At 40.2% G+C, this 14,470-nt stretch overlaps 1 protein-coding gene across 1 annotated transcript in view; it reads right to left on the reverse strand.

Moving 5' to 3' along the window:
- Positions 1–14,470, reverse strand: part of LOC117370010 (voltage-dependent T-type calcium channel subunit alpha-1I-like) — a 214,296-nt gene that overhangs the window by 128,785 nt on the left and 71,041 nt on the right. The window contains exons 5-6 of the mRNA XM_055221662.1: positions 11,701–11,860; positions 1,057–1,399 (exon numbers count right to left, since the gene is read on the reverse strand). Of these exons, the coding sequence (XP_055077637.1) occupies positions 1,057–1,399; positions 11,701–11,860 (503 nt within the window). The remainder of the gene's footprint in view (positions 1–1,056; positions 1,400–11,700; positions 11,861–14,470) is intronic.

A 14,470-nucleotide genomic window follows, 5' to 3' on the forward strand; every position in this document is an offset into this window, starting at 1 on the left:
TGCTATAATATGTGTATTAATTGAATGTAAACCTGAACAATTTGTGGAAAATATCTACCATAACTGCAATTTTTATTTAGATTTGTGATTTATGTTTTAATAATAGGATCCAGTTCAAAGTTCACATTTTAAACACGTCCAGAATAATTTCCCAAAACACTGAAATATGAACAAACTAATACATGAATCACATGTTTGTACAGATCTAAACTCCAGGGTGAGGCAGCTTTTTATTTAAGACATTTTGTTAAGATATTTTGTTGTTTATGGAGGAAATAACGGCACTTAAATAACTGCAGACTTTGTGATTTCATAATTGCGCCCATTCAAATTGCGATTTACTTTTTTTTTTTTTATTTCTTTGCGAGTAATCTTGCAGCCCTAAGTGTGTGTAACCATATTTTATATTAGGAAGTCCTTACAGGGATCCCACAGCTAATCGTCTCCTCACTTCGATTTGCTTTGGGTCATTACATCAGACAGCCAAGGTTGCAGCAAGTGTCAAATTTAATGAGAGGTAAATAGCTGCACATCTTGGATTTTTCCCCCAAAATCCTGCATCCCTATGATTTCAATTATCAATGATCAGATCAAGATTCGCTATTTGTGTTTAAAAAGTTGGATTCTGAGAGGCACAATATCAGAGCGGCAGAAAGGACTAAGCAGACGAGGCTAAAAGTTCAAACTAAAACATGCTCCGGACACACGGGCTGGGTCCGAATGTCTCCCCTAGCCCCCCAGTCACTAAATAGGCCCACACTCTTTTACGCACTGCAAGTTTTATCAAGATGGATCTCATGTAAACGGACTGGATTATTCAGTTGTTTTTGTTTTTTTTTAAAGATGTGGCTCTTTTAACAGCTCAAGATAAGGTAAGCGGCTAATGCTAGCAACTTTATACAACAACAGTTTGTGGTTTATAGATAATCCCAGGTCATTCAAGGTTTCAAAGTGCATTGTGGGGAATTTTGAGTGCGCTACTTTTTCCTGTTTCACTCACTGGACATTTGGCCGTTTCATTGTCACGGAAACGGTGCTAAATTTTGACAGTCTGACCTGGAATATGACGATCCACGCGTAGGCGATGTTGTCGAAGTTGATGGCTCCTTTGTGCGGATTCCTGTGTCCCGTCCCACAGCGGGTGTAGTACTGGTTCCAGTTCACGCACAGCCCGGCCACGCTCAGGGTGCCGTTGGTCAGAGGCTCCACGGCCAACCCCAGACTCTGCCTGTAGAGGGCGTCGTCCTTGTCCAGGCAGCAGGTCCGGCCTCCCTCCCTCCGCGCCGGCACGTCCCTGCACGACATGATGCCGTTGTCCCAGGGCAAAGAGCAGATGAAGGGCCGCTCGTCATCCTCATCCGCCATGTAGTACGGCTTCGGCAGAGAGAGGCCCGAGGAGCTGCAGGAGAGAGACGGGATAGGGTCAGAACGCACAACGGCTTTTGAGTTTTTACCATGTTATAGTTGTTTCTCCGCAGTATTACTTGTATTTGGAGTGATTCGTGCATTTTTGAGGGGGGTGATTAGCAATATGTCCAATCAAATCCCTCAAAATGATTTTTTACTAACAGAACTTGTTCATTTTAAACTGTTTGCAGTGGTCCAAAGTTATTCCTCACTTACCTTATGCATTCTGAGCATCCTCGCACGCTCACTCAGTCTAACCCACAGCCTCCGTATTGAGAGGAGGAGACAGGATAACCACTCTGCTACAGTCCCTTGTCTCTGGTCCCATACTTAGAGTAAATGACTGTAGTTAAACGGCTAAGCGCTCGTTAAAAGGGCATTTGCGGCCTTGTAAACACAGCCACACACTAAATAAACCCAGTAATTTGTCTAAAGTCGACACTCTATCTGTCGCCGAGAGGGAGGAGAGAGAGAGTCCGGCTTTTTATATCCAGACACGACAAGAATTCAGACAGGACAGAGAGGGGGCGCTCTTTGTCACTACTGTCTGCACATATTCTAATAAACGTAACAGAATTAACCTCTGACAAATAACATAACATATTTAGATCACTGTGTTACCTTTTATTGTTTTGAAAATGCTATATTCCCAGAGAACAACATATTAACATGTTTTACAAATTTCACTTTTGTTTTTGATGCTCTGAGTCTCCCCTCCCTTTGCTCTCAGGGCTAAGTCACTACTTCTTCAGAGCACAGAACATGACACTATCAGAGTGCATCCCGCTAATGAAACTACTGCACATCGCATCTGATTTGTGAAGTTGTAGTGTACAGTTTTGTATCACGCTTTTGTTTATTTATGGAGAATTGTGGTATGGGAGCATGGGTGATGTAAGCTTGTGGGCGGAGCCTTGTACCATGAGGAGAGTTCAAATAAGGCGTTGGAAGAAATCATTAAAATATTCAAACATGCATGGATGACTAAAACCTCTTAAAGTATTTTTTCATGAGGGAATATTATAACATGGTCAGCAAAAAAAAAAAAAAAAAAAAAAAAAAAGATTTAACAATGGTTCAGACACTACACACATTTTGAATGGCTGAAGGTTATCAAGATAATTATATAGTATACTGTATTTTCTGGAGTATAAGTCGCACCAGCCAAAAAAAAAAAAAGCATAATAACGAAGAAAAAAAACACATATTTCACATATAAGTCGCATCTGATTATAAGCTGCACCCCCGGAAAAGCTGTGAAAAAAAGTGTAACTTATAGTCCGGAAAATACAGTAATCTGCTTTTATACAAATACTTTACTTTGTAGTACTTTTTTATGCATAAATAGGAGTTTTTTGAATGAACTGTGATCTTGAGTGCAAATACATACAGATAGTTTAGTCGACTTACTACAGCTCTACTGAGTAATATTATTTTAGTAGTGTAGTAAATGTGAGCATTAGCCTGGAATATCCAAGGTTTTCAGAATTATGACAAAATAGGACTGTTGCCTGGGTGATTAACAATTTAAAAGAAAGTTTTCTTATTGTTTGAATGTGGAAAAGTCCTCAAAATGTCACATATAACAGGAAGCTGGAAGCAATAAATGGTCCACACTATGCAACCGCTTGACTCCATAGAGGAGTTACTGGTAGGCCTGTTATGTTCCACAATATGGCATTAAACATATTTAGCACTGACACAAGCAGGAGACACAATCTGGTAAGTCATAGGTCAGATCTGTGGAGAGACGAGTCCACTCATAAAAATGCATGTAGACATTTAAAAGGTACAAGTAGAAAGATATATTTATTGGCATACTGTGGAACATTCCAAGCTAAGCAACATGTCCATGGAGACAAGCAGCTAACCAGAAAAGTTATACAGTGCACTTTAAATCAGTAAACTGCCCATTCAGAAGTTCACGGAATATATTTTTACTTGAAAGATTTTTGCGTCATTGCTTTTTCTGTATATGAACAATTTTTGGAACCTTAATACTCACTGCTGCTTACTTTAGTATAGATACTTTACAGCTGATGTCTTCATTTCATGGGGTGTGATGCTAATCAGAGGCACAGCTTTGTCTGGAGCTCTGTCCAACTTTAATCTGAGTTTTACTTTATCACAATCTGACCACAAAGAACTTGAAATTACAAGCGGTGAGCTGATTTGTGCTCTTAAAAAAGTCCCTGAAATTGGGTTGTTTGTCTCAGGCTGTTTGCTCATGTGTGCATTGTGTCACCATGGAAAATGCTGAACCTTCCACCATAGAAATACACGCAGGACACCCCCCAGCGAGATGTCACTGCAAAGCATCAATAAGCAATGGAACTTTACTAAATGTTACACTGTAATGTTGTTGTATTTATTTAGTTGTAATGTGTCTGATGCCATTACTGAATTCCCCGTCGCTAACGTGCACTCTCCATCTTGCTGACGTGTGGAGCCTGGGGAACTTAATTACAAATGGCCTAATGAACCGTGGCTACGCTAATGGCTAAACTAAGTCCCTGAGGTGTGTTAGGCGGACATTAGACCTCGGGTACCTTAGGATGTCTCACTCAAAAGGATAGAGCTAATCTTGTGCTCCAACTGACCAACCAGGACACACTGGCTTGCTGATTGTTTAGATTATAAATGCTGGGGGTGTTCTACATGTATTTCTATGGCTTAGTGTTGAGCAGTTACCATGGTGACACAATGCACACATTAGCAAATATTTTATTGAAAAAATTGATTTAAACAACACATTTTCAGGAGCCTGTGATTAAATCCGAGCGTTCATGGTCCTGTTTAAGAGTTTGGTTTTCAACTAAAAGGTCAGAGCGACTAACTGAAAAACTGTTGGCTAATGCTAGCTAGGTTGGTACTGTAATTTTGTTTAACAGTACAAGTCAGATCATCTGTGGTAGCGCCAACTAAGCCAGCTCTTTCTGGTCAGATTGTGCTAAACTAACTCTCGGATAAAAGTCTAACAAGCCTCAAACAGAGCAGTGCCTACAGTTAGCGTCACACTCCCAGGGAATGTTGATGACATCAGCTGCAAAGTACCAATATGGTCCAATATTTAAAATGTGGTGTGACAAATGGATCCTGGTTTATATTACCATGTTTTCCGGAGTATACGTCACACTTTTTTTCATAAATGTGACCTATATGTAAATTATATGTTTGTTTTTTTTTCATTATTGTGCATTTTTTGGCTGGTTTACTCGGGTAAATACTGTAAACCTGTGAATCATGAGTTTAATCTGACTTTTTATGTATGAAAACCAAATATTAAATTGACTCACTTGCTGTTGTCCTGCTTTATAGTTATAAAATCTGACACCTGTGGATCATTATGTTATAAAATGCACATCTTAAATCGCAATATTCACCTAAAACGACTTAGATGAAAGAAACAAGCTGCTGACTTCTGCTGTGGCCACTGGGAGCTGACGTCCCCGTAAACGTCATCACAACAAAGAGTATCACCGATTAAGAAAGTAAAATTGGAGAACAAAGTAAGTACAGAGCAGTGGGCGTGTACAGGAGAGGTGAAAACGGGGGTAGATCGGGGGTGGCGATGCAGCGTTTTGAAAATAAGTGATTAAAGATTGTTCAAACGTGCACAAATCACTTCGGGTGAGTAAATGGTGAGAGGAAACAATTATAACATGATCAAAAGCTCTTACAAGTTGATTTTGCAGAAAAGGACTGCTTTAATAATAATAATAAAAAAAAGAAGTATGGAGTAAAGAAAGAAGTTTTAATAGCACAATTGCTTCAGAAAGTTAGGCCTGCTACCAAACTCTGATTTTCACTTCAGAGTCAAAAGAGGAAGTTGTTCATGTTGGCGCAGGTTAGCAATTAGCCCTGATCCTCTGTTTGGCCTTTCTTTATTCTGCAGCACTGGGATTGTCCTGTCTATTCATTCCATTGTTGAAGTGTGAATGAGCAGTTTGTCGAAAGAGGCTTTAATACCATCACACACTGTTAGGGATAATCACGAGAGCACAGTCTAGACGGGAGATGAGACATGGAAAATAGAAAAACTAAAGTGGAGCCTAATGTTTGCAAGTAGCATGTATAGCTAATAGACTGTATGAAGAAGTGGACTACGAGCAGTTACAGGTGTGAATTTGGAGCCGATTTCCATATTTGGAATTCTGCCTGTGGGTTTCATAGCAACCGAAGAGCCGGGTAACGCCCCTTCCCGCCCACACCGCTGGTTTAGCAGGTCAATCTAACCTGTTGCTAGCTAGCAGGTCTGACCTCTGGAAAAGAAAGCACTTGATTTGTCTGGTATTATTGTTCTTATCCTGAAGCGCACCTGTGCTCACTTCCTATTTAGCAGCTAACGCATTAGCTATGTCCAATTATATATATACATAGTCTTTGCATAAATAAGGTAAGGGCTAATTTGCTATTTTTAGACTTTTTTTTAAATTTTTGTTTATACTGCGATTGTGATTACAGTTGCCCTAAATCAGAACTAAACCAGAAAGCACTTGAAACATACCATCACCGTGACCATTGCAGACCAGAACACCACAAAAGATCTCTACCAAACCAGGACTAAACCAGAACTTAACCAAGACTAAACCGGGTCAAACAAGTGCTCCTTCTACTGGCAGCGGAGGAAATTATCACCAACTAGTCATAAGCATGCCCGGACATGTTAATATGTCAGCACGCAGATGTAATGAATGCGATTTAGCGACTGAAATGCGACTGGTTATGGACTTGCATTGCAGGGCTTCTACCTGTGACGCAACAATCTTGGGAAAATTCAAACCAATATTTTTGTGATAGCTCAAGGGGAGCAGATTTACTACACAAGAAGATTAGGCCTGTCATCATAACCACTGTATCGATCGTTCAGTGTATGAAAGCTGCAACAATATTTTTGGGGCTCAGTATTTATAGTGTGTTTCTTTCCAATAGTGGTGAGACTTTTGAATATTTTATGAATACGGTAAAATTTGAGCTGTAGAGGGTAGAATAAGCAACTTCTATGGCTCATTATTAGTTCATTCTGATATGTATTTATTGCAGCTCATGTCAGTATATTTTTAAAAAAATCGATTTACTGCAGACTGGGAACATACACTTCAATGCATCACAAATTGCTACATTCAAATTTTAACATTATCATTCCAAAAAGGTAAGCAAGTTACATAAAAAATAAATAAATAAATAAAAGTAAAAAAAAAAAAAAGACCATTTATTGTAATATATATTGGTCTAAGTTATGTCAGCTAAAGAAAACCATATTATCTAGTGTTTAGATAATACCTTCTAAGCAGCTGTAGGAGCATTAAAGACGGGGTATTTTACTTCTATGGGGTATTAACTACTAATACTAACACAATACAACAAATTCAGATCAACATGTTACTTTTAACCTCCCTTTGCTCTCCGCATTAAGTCACCCCTCCTTCAGAGCACTATCACAAAACAGTCAGCGTGCATCTATCACAACTACTGCACATCACATCAGGTTTGTTAAGTTGCTGTGCACCATTTTGCATCATGCTTTTGTATATTTATGTTGAGTTTATGGACAGAATCTTGCAGCTAACAGTAAGGAGGGGTCGATAAGGCCCAGGAGAGATCGATAACGTATTCAAACAGGCACGGACGACATCTAAAACATCTTCAGACAGGTTTTTGATGTGGGAACAGCATTATAACATGGTAGAAAGCTCCAAAAAAATCGATTAGCATAATACCCTCTCTTTAATTAGCTTGGTTTTATGTAACTAAAATAAATATACTCCCCAAACATGCAGCTGCGATGATACTAATGATGAGATTCCTCGCAATCGGCCTAGTTACGACTGTGGATAAGAACAAGGCATCCTAAACTGCATGAGCGTCCACTGTATGAGCCGATCTCAATATCTCCTCCACACACTGCAGCGGAAAAGTTCACGTTTGTTTTCACTCAGCACAAATTAAATGTCATGAACTTCATAGACTTCTTCACCTCCTCGTTCACCTCAATCCTGCAAAGCCACAGTTCGTTAAGAAAGAATTAGACACGCAAAGCTTCAACCATTTTTTTTTTTTGGTCTTTGATTATGGTTAAGTTCACGTCGTCAACATTCCCTGTGTGAGGTGTGATGCTAACTGTAGGCACTGCTCCGTCTGAAGCTCTGTTATATTTTAATCTTTAGTTTGCTTTTGTTTAAACACAATCTGAATATAAAGAACTGACGTAGCTGGAAGTACAACCGGTGAGCTGATTCGTGCAGTCAAACAAGTCTCTGTCAAAGAACATTAGTCACAAGCTAGCTAGCATTAGCCAACAGTTTTTCAGTTAGTCACTCTCACCTTTTTGTTGAAAATCACACCTAAACAGGACCATGAATGCTCGTATTAGTCACAGGCTTCTTTTGTAATTTTTCTTGAGTTTTCTGACAATCTTTTTTTTTTTGGCTGTGAATTGTGTCACCACGGTAACTGCTGTGTAATTCGTCATAGAGTTACATGTAGAACTTCCCCAGTGTGATGTCACTGCAAAGTATCAACCTGAGCTGGAGGACGGGGCAGAATTCTATGGTGGAATTTGCTGTTTAACTGTCAGATTGCAGATTTGTTGACCTGGTTTGTGGTTAAAGTAAGTACAATGGTCCCTTGCTGCTGGTCACTGCTTTCCAAAGTGAGCATGGGTGAAATTTGTCTCCATTGACTCTGCCTCCAATTCACTTTCTATTGAAAAACTGTCAACTCTCTCTGTAACTGCTGCTCTCAGACTCTTCTTTTGGGTCTTAAAATGTTCTAACCCGCGCTCCATGATCCTGAGGTTTATTATTTCACTATTTTGTGCGTAAATCAAGATATGGACCATAATAACAGACAAATCAGGCGCCTTCTTTCCCCGAGGTCACTCCCGCTAGAGTTAGCAACAGGTTTGATTGACAGCCTTTCTAAGCACCTGCCTCCTGCTAAACCAGAAGTGTGGGCAGGAAGGAGCGTTACCTTTAACTAACTTGCTCTTTATTAGCTCTTTGGTTGCTATGATACTCATGGTCGTTTTTCAAATATAGGCCCAGGTTGCAGATTAGCTGTTATAACTGCTAGCCGCGATGAGCTTCATTTGGCTGGAGCCGAGCGCTACTGGTGACATCACACTCCCTCTGTACACTTCTGTACAGTCTGTGGTTAGGCTTAACCTTTCCAGCTCAGCGCTTGGTCCCATCTCAAATAAAGCATATTTTCTTTGTGCACTTGACCTTTCTCTCTCTTTCTCTCTATATTATCGTCACATATGTTTTCCTCGTGCATCTCTGCCTCTTCTGCCCGCTCACTGTTTATTGACTTGTAAGGACATGGTTCCTGTCCTCCCTCTTTACATCTCTATAGCGCTCCCCTTTAGCGTGTTCAAGTTTTTTCATATTTTCTCCTCCGCTCTGAAGGATAAAAGCCGTCCGTCACTCGTCATGTTGAAGTGAGATGTCTTCATGAAGAAAGTCCCTGGACACTCGTAGAGCGGAGATAAGTGTGCCCTCCATATAAAACCATATTACAAGTGACAAGGACGTATTCAAGAACACAATATGACACTAGTGATAAACCAGCGCATTGCAATATTGACGTTTTTACGCATAAAAAAGTCTGATCTTTGCCTTGAAACTGAAATACATACTACAGGAGAATTAAAAGGGCAGTACACATTTTTTTAACCACTTGGGACAGTAGTGAACACAGCTCGATAATGGAAACTAAAGTGACTATAACAAACTGCAAAACAAATAAATGCTCCTCTCGCCTCGTTTTCTTGGGTTCTTTCCAGGAAAGGCGATCTAAAAACTGCCGTGGGCGCCTCCATGTTTGTTTATTTGTTGCTCTATTTTGTCTGTTTTGGTCATTTGCCAAACTGGCTTCAAGCCCCCTCCGGTGGTTATTTAAAAGAACAGAGTTTTGACATTACAAACATTTGGAAGTGTAAATGCTGTGATGGATACTACGCTGGCATTTCATGATAAAGTTGTCCACGACCCAGGAAGTAACACTGGTGCCCTGTTGGCATGCTAGATGTTCTTAGTTTTACCAGGATGGCAGAACTCCAAACAAAAGTGCTTATAAATTCAGCGCCATGAATAATTAGGATGTTCTGGATGCATAAGGCACATATGTCAAACTCAGGCCTGGGGACCAAATCTGGCCCAAACTGTAATTAGATTTGGCCCATGAGATTATATAAAATGTGCCGTATATAGAGCGTGCACCACTAATACTACAAATCCCAGAATGCTTTGCTAGTACGCTGGCATGCTGTCAAGACTGGCAGACACCCCTCCTTTTCTGTTGACACTCATTAGCAACCAAGCTACTAGTCACCTCGGCCAAATTAATCACTACAGAGAGAAACATCATTTATTTTACCTATTTAAATAATTATACTGATGTGTCTTTTATTTCTCATATGTTTGTAATATTAAGCTTTATGTTCCAGATTTTGTGTTTAAGCTAAATTAAAGTTTTTTTCCATATGAAAAGTTTAAACATGTCAGGTGCAGTCAATTTTTTCTATAAATATTGAGTTTTGGCTCCTGAATTTGTCTCAGTTTGAAATTTTGGCCTAATGTGATTTTGAGTTTGACAGACCTGGTATAAGATGTTTCTGTTTTTCACTTTTTGAAGACAGTAAAAAACATATACAGCAGAAGTCATAAACGGAGATGCAATATGTACCTTTTCTGGTGTAGGGTAATTGTGTCTCCATGGAGATTGCTTTGCCTGTAATGTTCCACAGTATGGACATAAATTTATATACACTTTTTTAATCTCAAAAAATAACTGGAGAGGGGTCAACTTTCTTCAGATCTGACTTGTAATTAGGCCTGGCAGCATCTACTTGTTTTTGCAGAATAAGATAGCTAGATAGTTTAATGCCATACTGTGGAACAATCTATGTAAAGCAATAACATTTCTATGGAAACAAGCAACTTGGAGACATGCCACTAGTGCACATTTAAACTATACAATGTGATAGACCCAGGATAAGGTGTTCAAAAGTATTAAAACAAGAACAATGCATTAAATTAATACTTTGCAGCTGACCCCATCAACATTCCCTGGGTGAGGCTAACTGGAGGCATTACTCTGTCTGAAGCTCTGTTAGAATTAACCAGAGTTTTGTTTTAACACAGTCTGACCAAAAAGAGCTGGCTTAGTTGGAACTACAACAGATAAAACGATTTAATCTGAAATTTGTTATCAGTGTTTGCTAACATGTGCATTGTGTCACCATGGTAACTGCTGAACATTCCACCATAGAGATACATGTAGAACGACTCCAGCGCGGTGTCAATGCAAAGTATCAATGGGAGCTTTAAAATAGAGGCTTTACGGACTAATCAGAGTTGAAAGTGTTCCAATCACACGACACAAGACCAGCTGAAAATCACAGCCTCCTTCAGTCAGTCTGGTACAACAGAAATCAGAGGTCCACACTCGTGTATTCATGTCTCTAATGTTTCATCAGTGTGTCTGTGCCTGGGCCATAGACTGTGATGAGACCGGGACCAAGAGAGGGACATGACTCTGGACTATGTTAGACCAAAGAAATACCACCCAAAAATACACCTGAACAGTGTACAACCTGATATACAGCCATGTAATAAACACTTCTTAACTTTAACATTATATCGCACAAAACACATAGCGGGCCACAACAATCTGACAGTTTCATTTTAGTTTTATTTCATTAAGCTCCATAAATCCTTAAATCTTTAGTGAACTTTAAAAATTGGAGCTGGAAGTTAGATATTGACTCTGTGGGAAATGTGACAAACATGTAAACAACCACCATTTGTCTGTGCGATCTACAAACCTCAAAATGAATGTTATTTTTCTTATTAATACCCTGCAGCTGATGTCATCATGGAAGGGATTCTAACCGTAAGCACTGCTCTGTCTGAAGCTCTGATAGTCAAATTAGACTTTAATCTGAGCTTTAGTTTAACACAATCTGCCCAGAAATAACTGATTTAGCTGGAACTACAATAGGTGAGCTGCTATGTGCTGTTAAACAAGTCTCTCACACATAAAATTATAGTCCCAAGCTAGCATTACGCAACAGTTAGTCACTCACCATTTCAAACACCAAACACCTAAACTGGACCATGAACACTCGTACTGATCACAGGTTATACATACAGAGTACAGTACAGTATACAGTGCAGTACATGTAGAGTACAGTACAGTATACAGTGCAGTACATGTAGAGTACAGTACAGTATACAGTGCAGTATACAGTGCAGTACATGGCCTAGAGGGCAGTGTATTTGTACTTACAGGGTGAAGTTGTGCTCGGGGTAGCACCTGTTCCTCAGAAGCCCCGCCCACAGCTGCACACCGATGATGCCGAAGATGAAGAAGACGAAGAAGCAGAGAAGAAGAACGTTTCCCAACATGGGGAGAGTGTCCAGGAGCAGGTTCACCAGGATACGCATGCCTACGGGAACACAACAGGGACAATATTCAACCACCATGTAGCCTTGATAAATAAGTAAGATAAATAGATACTATGTACTGCATCTATTAGATCTATAAACCCCTCTCTCTTCTCCCTCCCTCATTTCTCTCTCTTTCATTCTCTCCATAATAAGCTCTCTCTCTTCCTCCTCCCCTCTCTCCTCCATCATTTCCCCCTTCATCTCCCTCTCTCTCCCCCTTTTCCAGTATTATCATAAAGCGCTCTCTCACCCTTTATTTCTCTCTCCCCATTATCATAACAAATTCTATTCCTCTCTCCTTTCACTGTCTGTCCTTTCTTTTCTCTTCATCTCTCTACATTATCATAACAAGCGCTCCCCCTGACCTCCCCTCTTTTCTCCTCACGCTCTTCCCCCTCTCTCTCTCTTTCTCACCATTATCATAGCAAGCTCTATCCCTCTCCTCTGTCTCTTCTCCCCCTCTCTCTGCATTATCATGACGAGCTCTGTCCCTTTCGCTCCCTCTCTCTTTCTCTCTCCCTCTCCTCTTCACCTCTCTCTACTTATCCCCCCATGCTCTCCTCCGTTTCCTCCCTCTCCCATCTCTGAGTATTATCATGAAGAGCTAATCAGTGCTAATCTTTGCCCTAATTGCCTCCACAGAGTGTTACGTGACTGTGCTGTCTCAGTGAGGATCCGTATGACAATCCGCGTACTGTCTGGGAAGCTTTTTATTCTCCGGGAATCAGGATGTGCACTGTTATCATGCTAGTTGTTGTCAGCGGTACTGTCATAGCGAAACTTTGAATAACTTTGGACCAGTGCAAACCCTTTAACATGCACTCGTTCTGTTTTTCATGTGTTTAGACAGTAAAAAGTATTTGAACATTTGTGTTTCTTGCACCAGCAACAACAACAGGCAACATAGGTGAAGTGTCTTGCCCAAGGACACAACAACAGTTTTCACTAGAGCCACTGCTGCTCCACTGTGGCACCTGACATTCCCAGTAGTCTCCCATCCAAGTACTAACCAGACACAAAAGGAGCCACTAAGTTCTGTATACTTTATAAAACTAATAAAACACTAATTGCTATTTTTGCAAACTTTTCACATTTTAGATCAAACTTTAATCTACAAATAATTCCATTCCAAAAAAGGGCCCGCAGCACAGACCAGCCTTTAAGAGTTTAAAGCCACAGGACAAAATTATTTTCGAAAATGTAAAAAGAAATTTGAAAAAGAGAAAAGGTTTAATTAAGCAGGTTTATACAAGTGTGAGATGTGACCAGGAAAAAGAGACTAAGGACAAAGTAATACACAAAGTAATTCAGTGCTTTACAGAGTAAGAAAGACATTAATATCACAATACAGCAGATCAAAACATAAATAATCACAAATAATAATCATAAAATTAACATTAAAAAGAGAAAAGTGCAGTGTAAAAACCTTTCAGTCATATGCACAGCTAAAAAGAACCATTTTGAGCCTGGATTTAAACATTGTCAAAGTAGAGGCCTGTCTCACATCTTCAGGAAGTTGCATAAAACTGAAACGCTGATTCTCCATGTTAAATCCTGACTCTGGGCACCAGCAGGAGGCCGGTCCCTGAAGTCCTCAGAGTGTGAGATGGTTCATATGTCGGAGATGTTCTTTGGTGCTGGTCCATGGAGAGACTTGTACACAAAAAGAGTCTATTCTCCAACCAAAAACAAAGATGGAGGACTGATAAGAGGTTTGATCGGTCAGAAAAACTGCTTCATTCTGAATTTGTTGCTTTATTTGGTATTTAACTATAACATACATAGATCATTATTTTATATTTTATCATTCTAAACACCAATATTGCTCTAAAAAACGTAATAACAGGTCCATTGGCGTTAAAGAGAGGGTATTATGCAATTTTAATTTTTAATTTTTTTGCTTTTACCATATTATAAAGTTGTTCCTTCATCAAAAACATGCCTGAAGAGATTTTAGATGTGATCCATGCATGTTTGAGTAATTTAGCGATCTCTCCCGGGCCGTATTCAAACCTCCTTCCAGTTAGTTGTAAGATCCTGTGCAATGTTCAACCCACAAGCCGACGTCCTCCATGCTCCTGCACGACAATTCTCCATAAATATGATAGATAGATACTTTTTTGACCCAGAAGGAAATTCAAAGTTCATCCTCTTGCACTCATCAGCTACAGGGACATATGGCACGTGGGACAAACAACTTCCAGAGCCTGTCGGTGGAGCGGGACATTGACAACAGCCTCTCCCCAAATGTGCGTTCCTGTCCAGTGATAGTGCCGTCCAGGGGGTGCTGGGGTGCTCATCTCAGCCACAGATGTGAGTCAAGTTGTACGCACCCACTACAGAGCCTTCCTCACCAGCTTATCCATCTGCAGGACGACTTCTTTCTTTCTGAGACGTCCCCAGCAGACCACAGCACTAGAGGACACTGGAGATGACATAAATGAGCACTCACTAGCTGCCCCGAACATGGGCGTGATCCCGGCTCCATCAACTCTGGCTTTAATTCACTTTTGTATTGAAAAATCGTCGCCCCTTTCTCTGTAAATGCTGCTGTCCGACTCGTTGCTCTGGTCTTAAAATGTTCGTATTAACCCGCTCTACATGATCCC

The sequence above is a fragment of the Periophthalmus magnuspinnatus genome, chromosome 1 (assembly GCF_009829125.3).
Source record: "Periophthalmus magnuspinnatus isolate fPerMag1 chromosome 1, fPerMag1.2.pri, whole genome shotgun sequence".
Classification (NCBI taxonomy): domain Eukaryota; kingdom Metazoa; phylum Chordata; class Actinopteri; order Gobiiformes; family Gobiidae; genus Periophthalmus; species Periophthalmus magnuspinnatus.